The sequence below is a fragment of the Typopeltis vanoorti genome, chromosome 8 (genome assembly GCF_054136105.1).
Source record: "Typopeltis vanoorti isolate ZY-2024b chromosome 8, IOZ_Tvanoo_1.0, whole genome shotgun sequence".
NCBI lineage: Eukaryota > Metazoa > Arthropoda > Arachnida > Uropygi > Thelyphonidae > Typopeltis > Typopeltis vanoorti.
Window position 1 is genome coordinate 91,801,483 of NC_143556.1, and position 18,098 is coordinate 91,819,580.

At 34.2% G+C, this 18,098-nt stretch overlaps 1 protein-coding gene across 1 annotated transcript in view; it reads left to right on the top strand.

Annotated features, from left to right (window-relative positions):
• eIF5B (eukaryotic translation initiation factor 5B) overlaps nucleotides 1-18,098 on the top strand; it is a 530,511-nt gene that overhangs the window by 377,848 nt on the left and 134,565 nt on the right. Inside the window, exon 18 of the mRNA XM_090397300.1 lies at nucleotides 12,094-12,225. Within this exon, the coding sequence (XP_090253426.1) occupies nucleotides 12,094-12,225 (132 nt within the window). The remainder of the gene's footprint in view (nucleotides 1-12,093; nucleotides 12,226-18,098) is intronic.

The following is an 18,098-nucleotide window of genomic DNA, read 5'->3' on the forward strand; positions in this document are numbered from 1 at the left end:
AAGCCATCAAAAACATGAAATGTGGAAAGGCACCTAGAGTAGATGATATTCAACCAGAAGTGCTCAAGTATGGAGGCATAAAAGTTTTACGGTTCTGTACTGCATAATTCAGAAGGCCTGGACAGATGATTGAAGCAGAGCTCTCATAATACCCATCAATAAAAAAGGGCAATAAAACAATGCAAGAATTACAAAGGTATTTCTCTACTGAATGTTCCAGGTAAGATTTATGCAAGTATATTTGAAAAAATGGCTAAGAAGGCTTGTGGAAGGAAAGCTTGATGAAAAACAAGCTGGATTCAGGCCAAATAGAGGTTGTCAGGATCACATTTTCACTTTAAGACAAATAGTTGAGAAATAGTGGGAATATAACATGGATCTGTATTTAAGTTTTGTAGATCTGGAAAAGGCGTATGACAAAAGGAAAACTATTCAAAACAATAGCTATATGGTATCAGTGGGGCATTATATCAAGCAGTATTTAGTCTTTATTTAATGTTAGAATTGAAAGAGGTCAAGGAAGATGATTTGATGTAAAATCAGGTGTGAGATAAGGATGTACATTATCCCATCTGTTATTCATCATCTATATGGATTGCATAATGAAGAAAAGTGATATTGAGCGTGATATCAAAATTGGAAATGAACTTTATTATGATCTTTATTTTATTACGATCTTTCCAAAATGGAACCCAATTGTTTTTCCCAAGTCCTCTGAGAATTGAATTTTTTTGCAACCCTCTGTATGTTGTTAGTTAATTCTAGCAGTTGCTGATCAAATTCTTTACTAGTGAGTGTGCCAGTGCAATATGTTTCTAACTCTGATCCACTCGCCTAAGGATAAACTTCACCCTTTACACACCCAGGTGTATATGTAGTTCCCTATGACCGTGACTTGGCCTACCATGGACAAACAGGAAGATCGGTTAACATCCCCCCCCCCCCTCAGAAGAACATAAAATAAACACATTCACTACTATTACTGGAAGACCATGCTTTGGACTCCTTCACACAGTATTAGACGGAAGAAAATGAATGTACTATTTAAGAGTTATTACGGATCTGAAAGATTATTTTTTGAGTCAGCGATAGCTTTGAAGAATTCTCTTAACCTAAACAAGTATGGTTGCATTGATTTGCCAAAAATTTAGGAGACTGTCATCTTAAGAGCAACTCCCACATAGCTGTAATGATTTTTTTTCCCAACATTAGACAGTGCCATGAATAGGACTTTAGATCTTTTGTACACTGCAATTTTATTGTTTGACTTACTCACTGTCGTGTGTACAAGTGTGTTGTGCTCTGATGATGCTGATTTGAAATTCGGGGAAATATAAGCAGTTAATAAAACATCTTTGATTAAATTGTTTGGTGTTGTTAATACCGTTAAAAACTTAAGTCATGAATATGAAGTCAACACCTAAGCTTATCTGTTAGATTGTTATCTGTCAAGATGCCTATTATCAAATCTTGTATTCCTGTCTTCTGAGGCACTTTTTAATGCATCAATCTACCCAGATCTAGGTCTTCCTCTGGGTCTTTTTCCTGCCAGCCTGGCAAAAAATATTTGTTTTGTTGATCTTTCCCCTCTCATTCTGTTTAAGTGATCGTGCCACCTAAGATTAGCTCTACTAACGCATTCTATGCTAACATTATCTTGCTAACAATGTCGAATTCATTACTAATATCCTAATTTTTAATATGATATTGCAATTGATGCCATCTGTTCATTCCCTTAAGTTTTCTCAAAACTCTCATATCTGTGGTCTCCAGTCTTTGGTCAAGTGTTTTATTCTAACCCAGCTTTGAGATCCATATGTTAAAATTGATTTGATCACTGTGTTGCAGTGTTTTGACTTATTCCATATAACTTTATTCATTTAACTTCTTACCATACTAGCTTTGCTAATTCTGTTGTCTACTTCCATATTTAATTTTCCATCTTCAATGAAAATTGTGCCTAAAGAGATGAAATGTTTTGTGTTCTATAGGTTCTCCATTCAGGAAAAAGTTTATTTCAATGTTTTTGCCTTTTTCATTGTCTTTGTATTGCTGATTTTCATACTAAGTTTATTACAACAGTTATTCAGTTTAGCCAGGGAAACTTGTAGTGGATTTATTTAGAAGTATAACATCATCTGAATAAAATAAAGAGCTGAGATTAACATCTCCAATTTAGATGTTGTTGTCAAGTCCATTGAAGAGCTTCTAGATATGACCGTGGATCTGTAGAACTGCTTTGGCAATCTGTTGAACTTTGATGGAGTTATTGTCAATTTTCAGGGGACCCTGTAACCCCTAGAGAGCATGTCTCCTAGGTGGCAGATAGGGTTGCCCACCATGTGTGTGTGTGTATATATATATGGTGGGGTGGTCCGAATATACTGAATAAGGACTCGTGGACCAACAGGGCCATAAGGGGCAATCATCTTGATTGTAAGGGAAGCAGCACTCCCATGGACCCCTAGCTGGATCTATCCTCTCCTTCTTCTACTTTGAGGAAGAACCACTTACTTTAATCTTTCCTATAAGGCCTTATCAGCCAACTCTTCTTACTTTATGACCCTTGTGCTATTAGAGTACTCGAGGGCCATGGGGTCTTTTCATTTCTGGCCTTACAACTATGTCCTCTCTATAAACCTTACTATATTTCTTCTATAATCTACCCTTTCCCCTTCAATATACCCTATTCCTCCTATGGGTTTAAATTCGGAAGAAGGCGAGTTCAGAAGCCTTAAGGTAGCAGCCCTACCACTGAACTATTCCATCGTCAGGCTAGTCTCCTGACATGGAGAACATAACCATACTTGTAAGCTGACAGAAAAAGATAATCGGATTGAATCTATGGGAAACGACCCTGGAATGGAAAAGGGAAAACGAAAATGGAAACGACAAAATATAATACACATAGCAAACTGGAATGTAAGAGGAATAGCATATAAAGAAATAGAATTAGACCAGTTATTAAATGAAAGAAATTTTAAAATAGCAGTAATCACTGAAACAAAAAAGAAATTAAAAGAAACTATGAAAACTGAAAATTTTAATGTGATATACAGTGGAGTCGACAGAGACCAAAGAGCACAAGCAGGAGTCATGATTTGGATTCATAACTCCCTTTCAAAACAGTTAAAACATTATAAATTATGGAATGAAAGAATAATAGAAGCTAGAATAAAAATAGATAGAGGCTATTTAACAATAATTGGTTTATATGCCCAGAAGAAGGAAGAGAACAGGATAATATTGATTTTTATAATCATCTACAAAACATATATAATAAAATAAATAAAAATGATTACATAATTTTAGCAGGAGACTTAAATGCAAGAATTGGAAACACGAAAATTAATAATAACATAGGAATACATGGAGAACACACTCTAAACAGAAATGGTAAAAAATTGATTGACTTTGTAGTTTATAATAACCTAAAAATAATGAATTCCTTCTATAAATATAAAGACATACATAAATATACTTGGGCAGCAAGAGGATGGAAATCAATATTAGATTACTTCGTATTAAATGAAAAGACATCAAAATTTTCACTAGAAGTTAGAGTTCACAGATGATATGAAATAAGCAGTGACCACTTCCTTGTTAAAATAAAATTAAGATTACCACCTAAATGGCTACAAGTAACAAGAACAGAAAGAAAAAATTGAAACATTTGTTTATAAAACTAGACTATTGAATGACACAAATGTACAATGGCTATATGAACAAAGAATTAACCAGTATCTAGATAAAATAAAACAAAATGAAGAAATAGAATGGCTTAATATAAAAACGATACTAAATGCAGCAGCAAATGCAAGCTTAGGAAAGACCCAAAAATTCAATAAAGAAAAAAACTGAAGATCTGGGATGATACAATCAAAGAAATAATCAAAAAGAAAAAAGAAGCCTATCACAAATGGTTAAGCAGTAAAAGATTAGAAGATGAAATAGAATATAAAAGAATAAGAGCCATAGCTAAAAGAGAAGTCAGAAAAAGACATAGAGAATCATGGAATAAATTTGTTTCTAATTTAGAACATGATTTATATAAAATAAGACCCAATGTATATAAGATTTAGAAACACCTAAATGCAGATACCAAAGAAAACATAAAATTAAACACTGAATTGAAATTAGAATTTCTAAATTACTACACAGAACTGTGGACAGACAAATATTTTAAAAAAGACAACTGGCAAACAATTAATGAAAATGAAAAGGAAATAACTGAAGAAGAATTAGAAATCAGCCTGAAAGAAAAAAAGAAACGGAAAATCACCTGGAGAAGATAAGCTAGGTTCAGAACTATATAATACGCAGGTACAAGATTCAAAGGAAGACTCTTATTATTTTTAAATAAAATTTACTCAACTGGTATCCCCCCAATAGAATGGAAAAAAGCAATTGTGATTCCTATCTTTAAGAAAGGTAATAGAGATGACCCTAAAAACTATAGAGGTATCAGTATACTAAATTCATGTTACAAAATATACAGCAGAATCTTAAATAACAAACTAATGAAATATTCCGAAAACTTTATTCTAGAGGTACAAAATGGATTTAGAAAAGGACGATCATGTATAGACCCAGCCTTCTGCCTAAAATTAATAATAGAGAAAAGAAGAGAATATAATTTAGAAACACATATTGCATTTATTGACTTTGAAAAAGCATTTGACAAAGTTAAAAGAAACATATTATTTAACATATTAAAAGAAAGACAAATACCAAATAATATCCTAAAAGCTGTCACAAGTATATATGAAAATAATCAAATACAAATAAGATTAAATCATGAGCTATCATATACAAGAGAGATAAACCAAGGGGTCCGACAGGGATGTCCCCCTCTCAGCAACTCTTTTTAATATCTATTTAAATGAAATAATAATAAAATGGAGTAAAAATTTGCATCAAGGAATTAAACTTTCACCTACAGTTAACTTAAACACTCTCCTCTTTGCAGACGACCAAATAATAATTACAAATTCTGAAGATAACTTACAGAAAGCTATTTTAAATCTAAATGAGATATCCGAAGATTATGGTATGATAATATCAATGGAAAAATCAAAAACTATGGCCTTTAAAGGACAATTAATGAAAATGAAAAGGAAATAACTGAAGAAGAATTAGAAATCAGCCTGAAAGAAAAAAGAAATGGAAAATCACCTGGAGAAGATAAGCTATGGCTTTTAAAGGACAATTAATGAAAATGAAAAGGAAATAAGATCTTAGAACAGGTGAATTCATTTAACTACCTAGGATGTATGATCACTTATGAAAATGAAAAAGATATAAACATAAAAATTGCAAAATATTTAAAAATAACAGGAGTAATTAACTCTATATTTAAACCAAACCTAGTTCAAAAACAAACCAGGCTAAAAGTATACAATACATTAGCCCTACCAGTCTTAATGTATGGAAGCGAAATCTGGACAATAAAAAAACAAAAAGACAAACAAAGATTAACAACAGCAGAAATGAAGTTTATGAGAAAAACTGCAAAGTATACCCTATTTGATCACAAAAGAAACGAAGATATTATGAAAGAATTAAACCAAGAACCAGTAATTGAAAAAATTAAAAAATATAAACATAGATGGATGGAACACGTTCAAAGAATGAAAACAGAAAGATTACCAAAACAAGCCATTAGGAAAAAGAAAACCAGTACGTCCTCTTAAACGATTCAACGATGACTTCTAAGGCCGGAACAGGCCATACTAGGCCTAAATCCTTGATACGTATGATGATGATGATTGTCAATTTTCTGTATAGCAGCAGAAATTGCTGGACAAGAATAAATATGGACATGTGTTAGTTCAACTCCTGGACAGTTCTTGCATGTTTCATCGCTCCTACTACTGTCTGGCTGAATTTTCATGCCTTTTGAAATGTTCCATCCTTAGTATGCTGATGATTGTGGTTATTTCTCTATTTTCATTAATTTCACTGATTTCATTCTTCTTCTTGATAGTTTGTTTTACCAATCTTATTTTGGCAACAGAGTTAACATCAGTTGGTGATAGTGGGTGTAATTTTTGAGGTAAGTATTTTGCTTCTTTGGCTAGACTGTCTACTCTTTCGTTGCCTTCAATATTTACATGGGCTGGTATCCATTGCAGTGTACAGTTCTTATTTTTCAAATTTAAAGTTGTTAGTAGTTCATGAATTTCCTGTGTGAGTTTTGTTTTTCCATTTTTTTTAATGTCTTAAGTGCAGATTTTGAGTCGCTGTAGATGGTTATTCCTTCTGTAATGTTTATTACTGGATTTGAGAGATAGAATTTGAGTGCTGTTTGTATGGCTGTTAATTCACAAGTGAAGTTTGAAGCTATTTTGCCAGCTGTGATTTTGATTTGCATTTCCTCGCCTCCAAGTAGAATTAGAAAAAACTCCTGAACCTCCTTGGTTGAGTGCTTTATCAGATGATCCATCAGTGTAGGCAATGACATGGTTTGGATTATTTAAGTGATGTATAGTGTCAAGTCCTTTTCTTTTATTTTCTTGCTGTGAATTCTTTTTTGAACAAGGTTGTAGGAGATTTAAGTTTATCGTTGTTTCTTGGTAGAATAGTGGAAAAGAATGGCTCTTTGCTTATTTTAATGGACAGCTGCTCTAAGTTAATCTGTTTTCTTGATCTTGTTGTAAAGTAGATGATCGCTTTAGTCTAATTTTCTTGTCCAGGCATCGAAAGTCCTGAGTGAGATATGATCCTGTTGTTGGCTCCTGATTCTTTTAGTGAATTTAACTGTGGAGAGTTTTCTTCTGTCTTTCAGTATGTGAAACCAATACTCTTGTTGAGCTTTTAAATTATTTCTGGATAAGACTGCACTTATAATAATCTTTGCTGCTCTTGATTGTACTCTGTCAAGTTTTTCTTTTGAGCTAGTAGAAGCTGGAGCCCAGATTGATGAGGCATATTCCATAGGGGGTTATATGAGTGCTGCATATGTAGTTTTGAGTGTCTTCAGTTTTGCATCCTACTTTGTTTCCCAAAATATTTTAATGATATTAAGCTTTTTAACAGCTTTATTAGATATATTTGTAATGAGTTGTAAATCTCAGTTCAGTATCTAGGATTAGGCCTAAGTATTTTGGAGACACTGTTTTTTCTATTTTGGTATTATATATTTTGATTTAGGAGTTTGTCTGTTTTTTCTATCAGAGGAGAAGATGCTCGGTTTCATTTTTTTCTGGGTTTATTGAAGTTCCTTTGCCCATCTTTCCTTGCCTTTTATTGAATTATTTAGGACTTTTTCAGATGTTGAGGATTACTGCTTGTGTGCCAGATTGCTTATATCATCTGATAGCATAGCATGCTATTTTTGTGTTATCTATATTGTTCATATTGATGAGAAATAGGAGTGGGCTTAAAACAGAACCTTGTGGGACTCCAGCCCAAGTTCGATGCATGTCGGAATAAATTCCATTAACTTTTACTTTCATTTTTCTTCCATTCATGAAATCTGAAATCCAAATTAATGCATTCCCCATTATTCCAGTATCGTATGCAATTTTTATTAACTTTTGTCTCCAGACGCGATCAAAGGCAGCTGTGAGATCCAAGAATATTACTTTTGTCTTCTTTGGTGGTTTTTTTTGAAAGCCATCATGACTGATTGGCAAAGATAAAATAATCGATCTTCGGTACTGTTTTGAGACTATATGCAGTTTGGTAGAAGTTGGTCTTGTTATTTTCTAAAAGCCAATTCATAAGTCTGGTATGTATTATTCTTTTGTTTAGTTTACAGAGAGTGCTAGTCAAAGCTTATTGGTCTATAGTTTTTACAGTCACTAGGGTTTTTGTTAGGTTTTTAGTAAAGGTATAATGACTGATGTTTTCCAGATTTTTGGTAGTTTACCTGCATTCCAGGAAGTGTTAAATATCTTTAGAAGGCAGTTTTTGTCTATTTTCCCCATGTTTTTAATCATATGTCAAAAGATAAGATCAATTCCAGGTGATTTGCCAGGGTCAATTTGACTAATTGCTGTTTTTAATTTTGTTATCGTGAGGTCCTGAGTGAAGATATCCTCAGAAGGGTAGGTTCTGGATCGTATTAGCAGATGTTTCACAATTTTCCTGCACTTTTTGTCTTCTTTGTTGTATTGCAGTTTGCTTGCATTTGTGTAATGTTTGGCTAGAATATTTGCCATCCATTTGTTTGTTGCTGCTGTATTATTTCCTGAGGAGACTGTGTTTGAAGAGTGATCAGTATCTGGAAGTGTTGCATTATTTAACAATCTGATGATATTTCAGTGTTGTGAATCTTTTCTTAGATCTAACCTATTGAAGAATTCTTCCCACTTTTTTTTTTTTGCAGTTGGAAAATTTATCTTCTATATTTTGAGTTAATTCTATTAACTTCTTTCTATTGTCGTCTGTATTATTTTGTTTTAACTGTTCATTGATAACATCTCTTTTGGTGATCATAGGAGTCTTGCAGAAGTCCAAACCAACGTCCGAGGTATTTGCCCATATCCAAGGAGGAAGTAGCAGATTGCTTTGTAATGTGAAGTGCCGATAGAGTAGCATGAAAAATTTTCTTTTGCGTAATGTTGCTTCCACCTTTTTTCTTTAAGAGTTGAATGGTTACATCAAACCTGAAAAACTTTCTAGTATCTTACCAAAGTTTTATTTTATCTAATCCTGATACCCCCCCCCACTTGGATTGTTACATCAAACCTTGCAGAAAACCCTGAAGATTGCTGGCTAACAGGGCTCCGGCACACTCAATTCCATGAAGAGTGTCTGTTCTGATTACAAACATACTACCACGTCACGGGTAGCCAATGCGTCGAGAACTGCAGTCTAGGATCTCGATGAGAAATATGCTACAAGAACTCTCAACGCGTACTTCAGCTTAACATCAATGGCACTCAAAAAAGATGGAAGATCTTAAGAATATTTTATACAAAAATAATATCCACATTACATGCTTACAAGAAACAAAACTAAATCAAAATCTGAAGCTTCAAATCAAAGGCTATTCAACATTAAGGAAAGACAGACTGGATCGTTCTAGCAGAGGTCTAGCAATACTCCTATGGACCAGACATATTAAATATAAAGAAATCTTATCAACTACAAACTGCAATATAAATAGTAATACAGAGGCTCGAGCAGTCAAGATATTTCTACCAAAATGCGTTATTACAATAGTCAGTGCATATCACCTGGATAACACAGATATAAATACAGAACTACTTAAGCAACCAAGTCAAACAATGTCAGATACAAAGATCCTTTTAGGAGATCTAAATGATAAAAGCTCAACTTGGGGCTCCCCACAACTAGATCAGAAAGGAACACAAATAGAAGACATAATTGATGATCTAAACCTTGAAATCATAAACAACAAGCAAAATACATATCTGTCAAAAATAACAGGCACAGAATCAGCATTAGACATCACAGCAGTAGATTATGAAACTGTGAGTCTTACCCAGTGGAAAATACTAAAGAATACCATCAGTGATCATAGACCTATTATCACAACCATTAATTTACAGTTGACCAAAAACCACAGACAAAGAGAGCTTGGAACTTCAGAAAAGCAAATTGGCTTAAATACACACAAAGATTCATCCAAATACACAAATAAATTCATCCAAGAGTGTCTTGTCTATGGGTTATTCCCCCCCCCCCCCCCTTAGCTAACTTTTACATGGAATACTTTGAAAACAAAGTACTTATCACAGCTACATACAAGCCACTAGTTCGGTTATGCTCTGTAGATGATGTTTTGTCATTTGGCCCCATAGACAAGACACTTTGGATGCATTTGTCATCCAAAGTGTCTTCTACCTAAACAGTCAACACCCCAAAATCCACTTCACAGTAGAAAAAGAATCTAATAACTGTTTACCGTTTCTTGACACATTAGTCACCTGCCTTTCAGATGGATCACTATCTTTTTCCATTTACAGAAAGCCAACACACACACACACACACACACACACACAGGAAGATACCTACATAAACAATCACATCATCATCCAGTCCAGCAGTATGGCATTTTAAAAGCACTCACACACAGAGCCATTTGTTCTAATGATACAGCTCTGACCTTAGAACTCAATTATTTGTGCCATATGCTCTTAGCCAATGCTACAATTTCTACAAAATAGGTAAAATACTACGCAGCCCCATTACTCCTCCCTCCCCTAATACACAGGAACACAACATGACCGTCTCTATTCCCCTATGTCAGAGGTACATCAGAAAAGATAGCCAAAGTACTGCTGAAACATTGCCTTCGCACCACTTTCAAACTAAGGATAAACTTCACCCTTTAGCACACCCAGGAGTGTATGAAGTTCCTGGGTGTGTCTGGAAGAACATAAAAAACACATTCGCTACTATTACTGTGGCAAGTCAAGACTGGCAGACCACGCTTTGGACACTCCTTCACACAGGATTAGATGAAAAAAAAAACGAATGTGCTATTTAGGAGTTGTTACAGATCTGAAAGATTATTTTTTGAGTCAGCAATGGCTTTGAAGATTTCTCCTAACCTGAACAAGTATGGTTGCATTACTTTGCCAAAAATTTGGGAGACTGTTATCCTAAAAGCAACTCCCACAACTCATTTGCTGTAAAAAAGTAAATGAATTTAAGACATGATGATGATGCTGATAATATTTACTTTCTATATAGGGAAGATAGCAAAAATGTTCTGGAAGCTATTGAAAAGCATAGAAAAGAGGAAACAGTAAAAGGAATCACAGATGATAAAGATGCCATGAAAACTGAAACCAAAGATATTCAGGACATCTGAAGTAATTACTTGGAAAGACAGCTAAATTAAACAAGCAATGATAGCATGTGGTAGGAAACATTTAATAGGAATATAGTCACATTCCTATTACACATTAGTACTTAAGGTAGAAGAAACTGTCAAAAGCCTGAGATGTAGAAAGTCAGCTGTAGTAGATATTTAACCAGAAATACTTTAATATGGAGTTATAAAAGTTTTGAATTGGCTATGCTATGTAATTCAGAAGGCTTGGTGAGATGGTCAAATTTCACATGACTGGATTAGAACTCTCAGTTTCATTTCTCATCCAGAACTGAATGTGAGAATTACAGAGCAATTTCTCTGTTTAGTGTTCAGGTAAGATTTATGTAAGCATATTTGAGAAGAAGCCAAGAAAAATTTTAGGAGGAAAACTTGAACTCACTGTATTCAGGTTAAGTAGAGGTTGTCAAGGTCAGGTTTTCACTTTACGACAAATAGCTGAGAAATTATGGGAATATAAGAGGGACTCATTTAAGTTTTGTAAATCTAGACAAGATGCCAAGAAAGAAAGAAAAAACTGTTTCAGATTGTTCGTTATATGAAATCAGTGGAACATTATAGAGAGAAATACATACTTTTTATTTAAGTTGTTAGTCAGAAGTTAGGATTGATGAAAGGGTGTGATGTAGAATGAGGTGCACTCATATTCTTATTCATTTATATGAATCACATTGTGAAAGAAAGTGATATTAAATCTGTTATCAGAATCAGAGTTATGATCTGAGAACCATAGGAAGACAAGATATGGGTGGATTGAATTGATGCATTTATATTGCCTCAGAAGAGAAATATAAGATCTCATAATGTTGCAGTGCTGACAAGTGATGAAATAATTTAGAGGAAACTTGCATGATTGAGTTTTCATTAGTAATAATGAAAACTTAATCATGAAGTACATCATAGAATCCTGTACACTCCTTGAGATTACATGTCAGGGATTACATTTCTTTCTCAAACAAAGAGATGGAAAAATTAAGATAGCAACAAACATGAATGCAGAATAGTAGCAGTGAACATCATAATCTTTTAACCTATCATCTCAATCACCTATTAACTTTATTTAGCCTTGATTAACTTATGCACTTGTCATGTCTTACCATCTGCTTAAGTTACTCAAGTAGATATTTTGTTGGGTGTTATTTTAAAAATGCTTTCGATTTTGATTTATTTAAATTGATAAAGTCAGTTTTTCAAAAAAAAAAAAAAAAAACTATTTGTTTCTAATTTTGTTTAGCAAATGCATAATTCTATAGCCATACTAATTGCATACTTATGTATTCTAGAATCCATATCAAGAATTCAAAGAAGTTGAAGGAGCCCAGGGTGTGAAAATTGCTGGCAAAGATCTAGAAAAATCTATTGCTGGTTTACAGTTAGTTGTTGCACATCATCCAGATGAAGTAGAAATTCTGAAGGTATGTTGGTGTTGTGTATGTTATTATTTTTAGAAATGCTGCTTTATATTGATTTGAAGGGAGTATGCCTTGTCTATGGGTTATTCCCCCCCCCCCCCCAGCTAACTTTGTGGTCCTTATTCCCTTATTTAGAATATTTGTGGACCTTATTTTTTATGTGAATAATCCCACTCACAAAAAGCTGTTAAGCATGTATTTCAATACTCCTCTTACCACAACCACCACCATTGGGTGAATGGTTATATAATCCAAAAATCCTCCTCTTGAGATAAAGTGCAGAAACTTTCTTCAGATGATTTCCTATATCTAATAAGGTGGGATCTCACACCAGATAATATTCATCTATCAACTAAAAACATTTTACAAAACAGTTGTAAAATTACAGTTGCAAAATGTTAGTTGACTTGCTAACCATTCAGCCAGTTGGGTCATTTAAATCTGTTATATTTAGGAGATTTGTGTAGTGAGAATCACTTTAATTATGATAAAATTAATTGTAAATTAAAAATACCTAGAAATTATATTCTTGGTTTCATCCTTTATCCAAGTGTAAGCAAACAAAGTTCATGCATGAAGTAACTTCACAACTTGGTTACTTGTATATAGATGCTAATGGCTTCACATCAATTGCCTTAGTATCCCATAATGCAAGGCTCATATCAAAAAAAAAAAAAAAGCTTTGCATTTTAACTCGTCTGCTTTTTCTAATCTGGTCAGTACTTCTTTGAGGCAATCCATATAATTTCAAAATGATTAACTTATTTTGGAAAAGGACATAACAACTTTCTTCATTCAAATCTAGTCTTTCACTAGTGAAAAGGAGGCTGCATAAGTTACTCCAGAAGGCTGCAGTTAGTAGTGGGTGAAGGCCATGATTATTAATTAGTTTGATACTGTATCTCCTTTAAAACATTTGTCCAAAATGTGGGCTTTTTTCTTGTAAAAACAAAAAAAAATCTTGCAGTTCTTTCTGATACCTCATTACATATTGAATGGAAATTTTAGAAATCTCTTCTAGAGGAGGATTTGGATGAAGGCCATAATTATTATTTTTGTTGATTATTTTGATATTGTATCCTTTGGATACTTAGTCATAAATATGTGTTAGCTTTCCTGTCAAAACAAACGTAAACACATTGAAGGAACTGCAATGGGGTCTCCTATTTCTCAAACTCTAGCTAATTATTGTATGGAGCATTTTAAGCAACATATTCTTAATTTTTTTTTCTCCCAAGCTTTCTATTTTGTATAGGTATGTCGATGTCTTGAGTTGAAAAAACCATCGCTGACATTGGTATCACTTCTAATGCCTCCATGCAGTCTGCTAACTCATCATGGGAGGTTGAACACTCATAGACCACAATAACTATCATACCTTTCCTTGAATACTTTCAGTGTTGGAACATTCACCACCTGCCAAGCAAAAAATCTCATTTTCCTTACTCACATGACCTTTATCATGTAAGGAAAGGGATGATCTCTCATTCTTGCATCACCCGTTATCCTAGGCAATAATTCCCTTATATCTATCTGATAGGCTCCTCTCATCAACTTGCACATCTCAATCATATCATCCCTCATCTTGAGACAGTCTTAGTTATTTGCCTCTGCACTCCAATGTTTCCCTATCACCAATATAGCCAGATGACCAGATCTGTGCATAGAAATCTGAATGAGGCCTAATTAATAGTACCTAGAAAACTGTTGCATTATAGCAACAGTTTTCTGGGTAACCTTAACAATTTTCTTGATGTGTCCCTTAAACTCCAGTTCCCTATCCATCAAGATCTCTGGATCCCTTGGTTCCTCCAGTATGATAAACCTCTTTTCATCTTCCATGGATGAAGTGCATAACTTTACGCTTTAGTAGCATCGAAACGATATTTCCATTCTTCAGCCTATTCAAATCCTCTTGTAACAACATCACAACTTCCTGACATTGCTCTTCTTAAGCATCATCAGCAACTTAATACCTCCTCTCGCACCTTGAACTCATCATCATCAAATTCCTGATATATACCTTCTAGGGGTGTACAGGATATGATAGTACTACATGAAAAATTACATCATTACTAACTTCCTATGTACAATTTTCCTCCAAATTAGTCTGTTACTTGTCAAGCCTCCAACATTATCAGATCTTATATTAATATCATCTATATCAGTACGTTTATAAGCCCATGAAACAGAGGAAAGGGCAAGAATCTCATACATTTTAAGTCATACATGAGCATTTATTAATGATCATGTTGAAATGTTTTCAGTTTCTAATCCTTATAGTACATCTTGAATCATTCTTCTTGTTAATTATCGTTGATTTTGTTATATAATATTATTTATATATATATATTAAATGTTATATCATCATCAAATTCCTGTCATGTATCCTCAAGGGGTGTACAGGATATGATAGTACTACATGAAAAATTTACATTATTACTAACTTCCTATCTACAATATTCCTCCAAATTAGTCTGTTACTTGTCAAGCCTCCAACATTATCAGATCTTATATTTCTATCATCTAAGGAACTTTGTACAGTATCAATCCACCTATATCTTGGTCTTCCTCTGGGTTGTTTTCCTGCCAACCTGACAGAGAACACTTGTTTTGCTAATCTTTCCTCTCCCATTCTGTTTAGGTGACCATACCACCTGAGATTAGCTCTGCTAACGCATTCCTGAATGCTGATAATGTCAAGTTCTTTTCTAATATCCTCATTTTTAATATGATATTGCCATTAATGCCATCTGTTCATGCCCCTAATCTTTCTCAGGTCCCTATCTAGTCTTTGGTCAAGTGTTTTACTTCTGACCCATCTTTCAGATCCTTAAGTTAAAACTAGCTTGAATACTGTCTTGTATACAGCTAATTTAGTGTTTTGGCTAATTTCTCTCTTATTCTATATAAATTAATTCAGTTGACTTCCTACCATACCAACTTTGTTGATTCTGTTGTCTATTTCCATATTTAATTTACCATCTTCACTAAAACTCATGCCTAAATAGCTGAAATGTTTTACTTGTTCTATAGGTTCTCCATTCACAATGCAGTTGATATTTTCAATGTTTCTGCCTATTTTAATGCTGACCTTCATACCATATCTATTACAACAGTTATTCATTTTAGTCAGGGAATCTCGCAGACTTGTTGCGGATTTATTTAGAAGTATAACATCATCTGCATAAAGCAAAGAGCTGAGATTAACATCTCCAATTTTGATATCAGGTTTAATACCACTTTCCTTCATAATGCGATCCATATAGCTAATGAATAACAGTAGGAATAATGCACATCCTTATCTGACACCAGATTTAACATTAAACCACCTTCCTGTACTTCCTTCAATTCTAACTGTTGACCTACAACTCAAATAAAGACTAAGTATTGTTTGATATAATGCCCCATTGACACCATATAACCATAACATTTGGAATAGCTTCTCTCTTGGCTCCTTGTCATATGCCTTTTCCAGATCTACAAAACTTAAATACAGATCCCATGATTTCTCAACTATCTGTCGTAAAGTGTAAATCTGATCCTAACAGCCTCTATTTGGTCAGAATCCAGAATCCTTGTTCTTCACCAAGCTTCTCTTCTACAATCTTTCTCAACCATTTCTCAAGTATGCTTACATATATCTTACCAGGAACACTCAGTAATGAAATGTCTCTGTAATATTCACATTCACACAATTTCCCTTTTTATATATGGGTATAATGAGAGCTCTACTCCAATCATCTGGAATTTGTCCCTCTGTCCATGCATTCTGAATTATGCAGTGCAACCACTGTAAGATTTTTATACCTTGAGCATTTCTGGTCGAATATCATCTACTCATGCTGCCTTTATATATTTCAGGCTTTCGAAGGCCTTTTCTACTTCAAGTATGGGTATGTATTCCTGACTGCATGCCTGGTCAGTGTTTTTTTACCACTGTGCTGTCATCACTGCTTAATTCATTTAGTAATTTTTCGAAGTAATTACTCCATACTTCAAGGATATCTTTTTCTCCTGTTTTCATGTCACCTTTATCATCTCTAATTCCTTTTACAGCACTCTTTCCTCCATTTCTGAGCTTCTTCAACAACCTCCGGAATATCTTGCCACCTTCTTGATATTTATTTTCTATGTTCTTGGCTAAGTCCTCCCATGACTTTTGTTTAGCTAGTTTTACACGGTGTTTAGCTTTCTTACATTTGTCTCTGTATTCTCTAAGAGCACAAGCTGATTTATTTGCCAGGAACGTTTGATATGCTTTCTTCTTTTCTTTCACTGCCTCTTTAACTCCTGTTCCCACCATGGAGTTCTGTTTTTTCTATCCTTACAGACAGCCTCACCACATGCCTTTCTGGCTGAATCAATCAGTGTTTTCTTCAAGGCGGCTTGCCACTGAATCTTCAAAGTTTGGTTGCTATTCTCAAACTCTTTAATTTTTTCTTCAATCATGTTTGTGTATTCTAGTCTACAGTTCACATCTGAGAGCTGCTCAACTTTTATTAGCTTCAAAACTTTCTTACATGTTCTTCTTTTCAACATGAAATTCAGTTTTATCCTGCTCAAGACTAAATGGTAATCACTTCCAATATCAAATTCTCTGTACCCTCTGGTGTCCTTCACCAGGGAGAAAACATCACTATCAACAATAAGATAGTCATTGTGACTTTTCTTATTCCTTGCCTTGTCTCTCCGTGTGAATTTGTGCACATTTTTATGTTGGAACATTGTGTTAGTCCATGTACTGAGTAGAAATCCAGCAGGTATTTGCCATTATTATTAGCTTTGCTCTTTTCCCCAAATTTTCCCAATATATTTTTGTATGTCTGATAATCATTTCCTACTCTGCTATTTAGATCCCAACAAGGACCAACTTTTCCTTTTTCGTTGTGTCAGTTGCTTTCTCTAAATCCTCAAAAAATTTCTCAACTTCTACCTTAGTAGAACCTTCTGTGGGACAATAGGCACAAATAAGTCTCATTTTCCAGACCTTGAACTATATTATTGATATATAAATTAAATAATGGTCCCAGAACAGAACCCTGTAGTATTCCACTCATAACAGGACACTGGAACCCCATACAGAACTTGCTGGTTCCTATCAGTCAACTATCCTTGTAACCAAGTATTAAGTGACTATCCATCTCCATCCTACTCTATTTCAAGTAGTTTATCATTTAGCACTGTCAAAATGTTTTTGTCAAAAAACATTTGGCAAAAATGCTTTGTCAAAATCCAGATAATCTACTGTATAAGAATCTCTTCTGGCAACATAATATTGTAAAATTAACCAAGTTACGAAAGCACGATCTCCCCTTAACCCTATACTGCTCTCAAAGGTTTTCCATCCTTGTCAATACAGGTTTTCATTCTGTCTCTAACCAGCCTCTCTAACACTTTCACCACTGCTTACTTGGATCTTGGATTCTTGCTTATGTGGTTGCACTAATTTCTTTCTTTTCACTCGTCTGGGACTGTTCCTTTTGCTAGACTTCTGCTGATCAATCATGTCAAAGGAACTTTCTGGTCTTACACATTCCCATAATAATACATGGTGACATTCCATTTAGTCATACAGTCTTATTAATATCAAGATTGCTTATTCTTGAACTGTCAGTCTTTTGTTCCCCTTCCGATTGGTATTCAACATTACTCCTACCTAGGGATCCCAGATGTCCCGTAAAATACGGGATCATCCCATTTTTGGTTAATGCGTCCTGTTGTCCCGAGAAAAATCTTCGGGACAGCTTTGTCCTATATTTTAGAGTTCAGGATTGAATAACAAAATCGATGAGTTACAATTTCTGTTCTATTACAAACATTGCTCTCCGTCATTGCAGGGAACTGTAGACACATTGTTATTTTCTCAAGGCGAG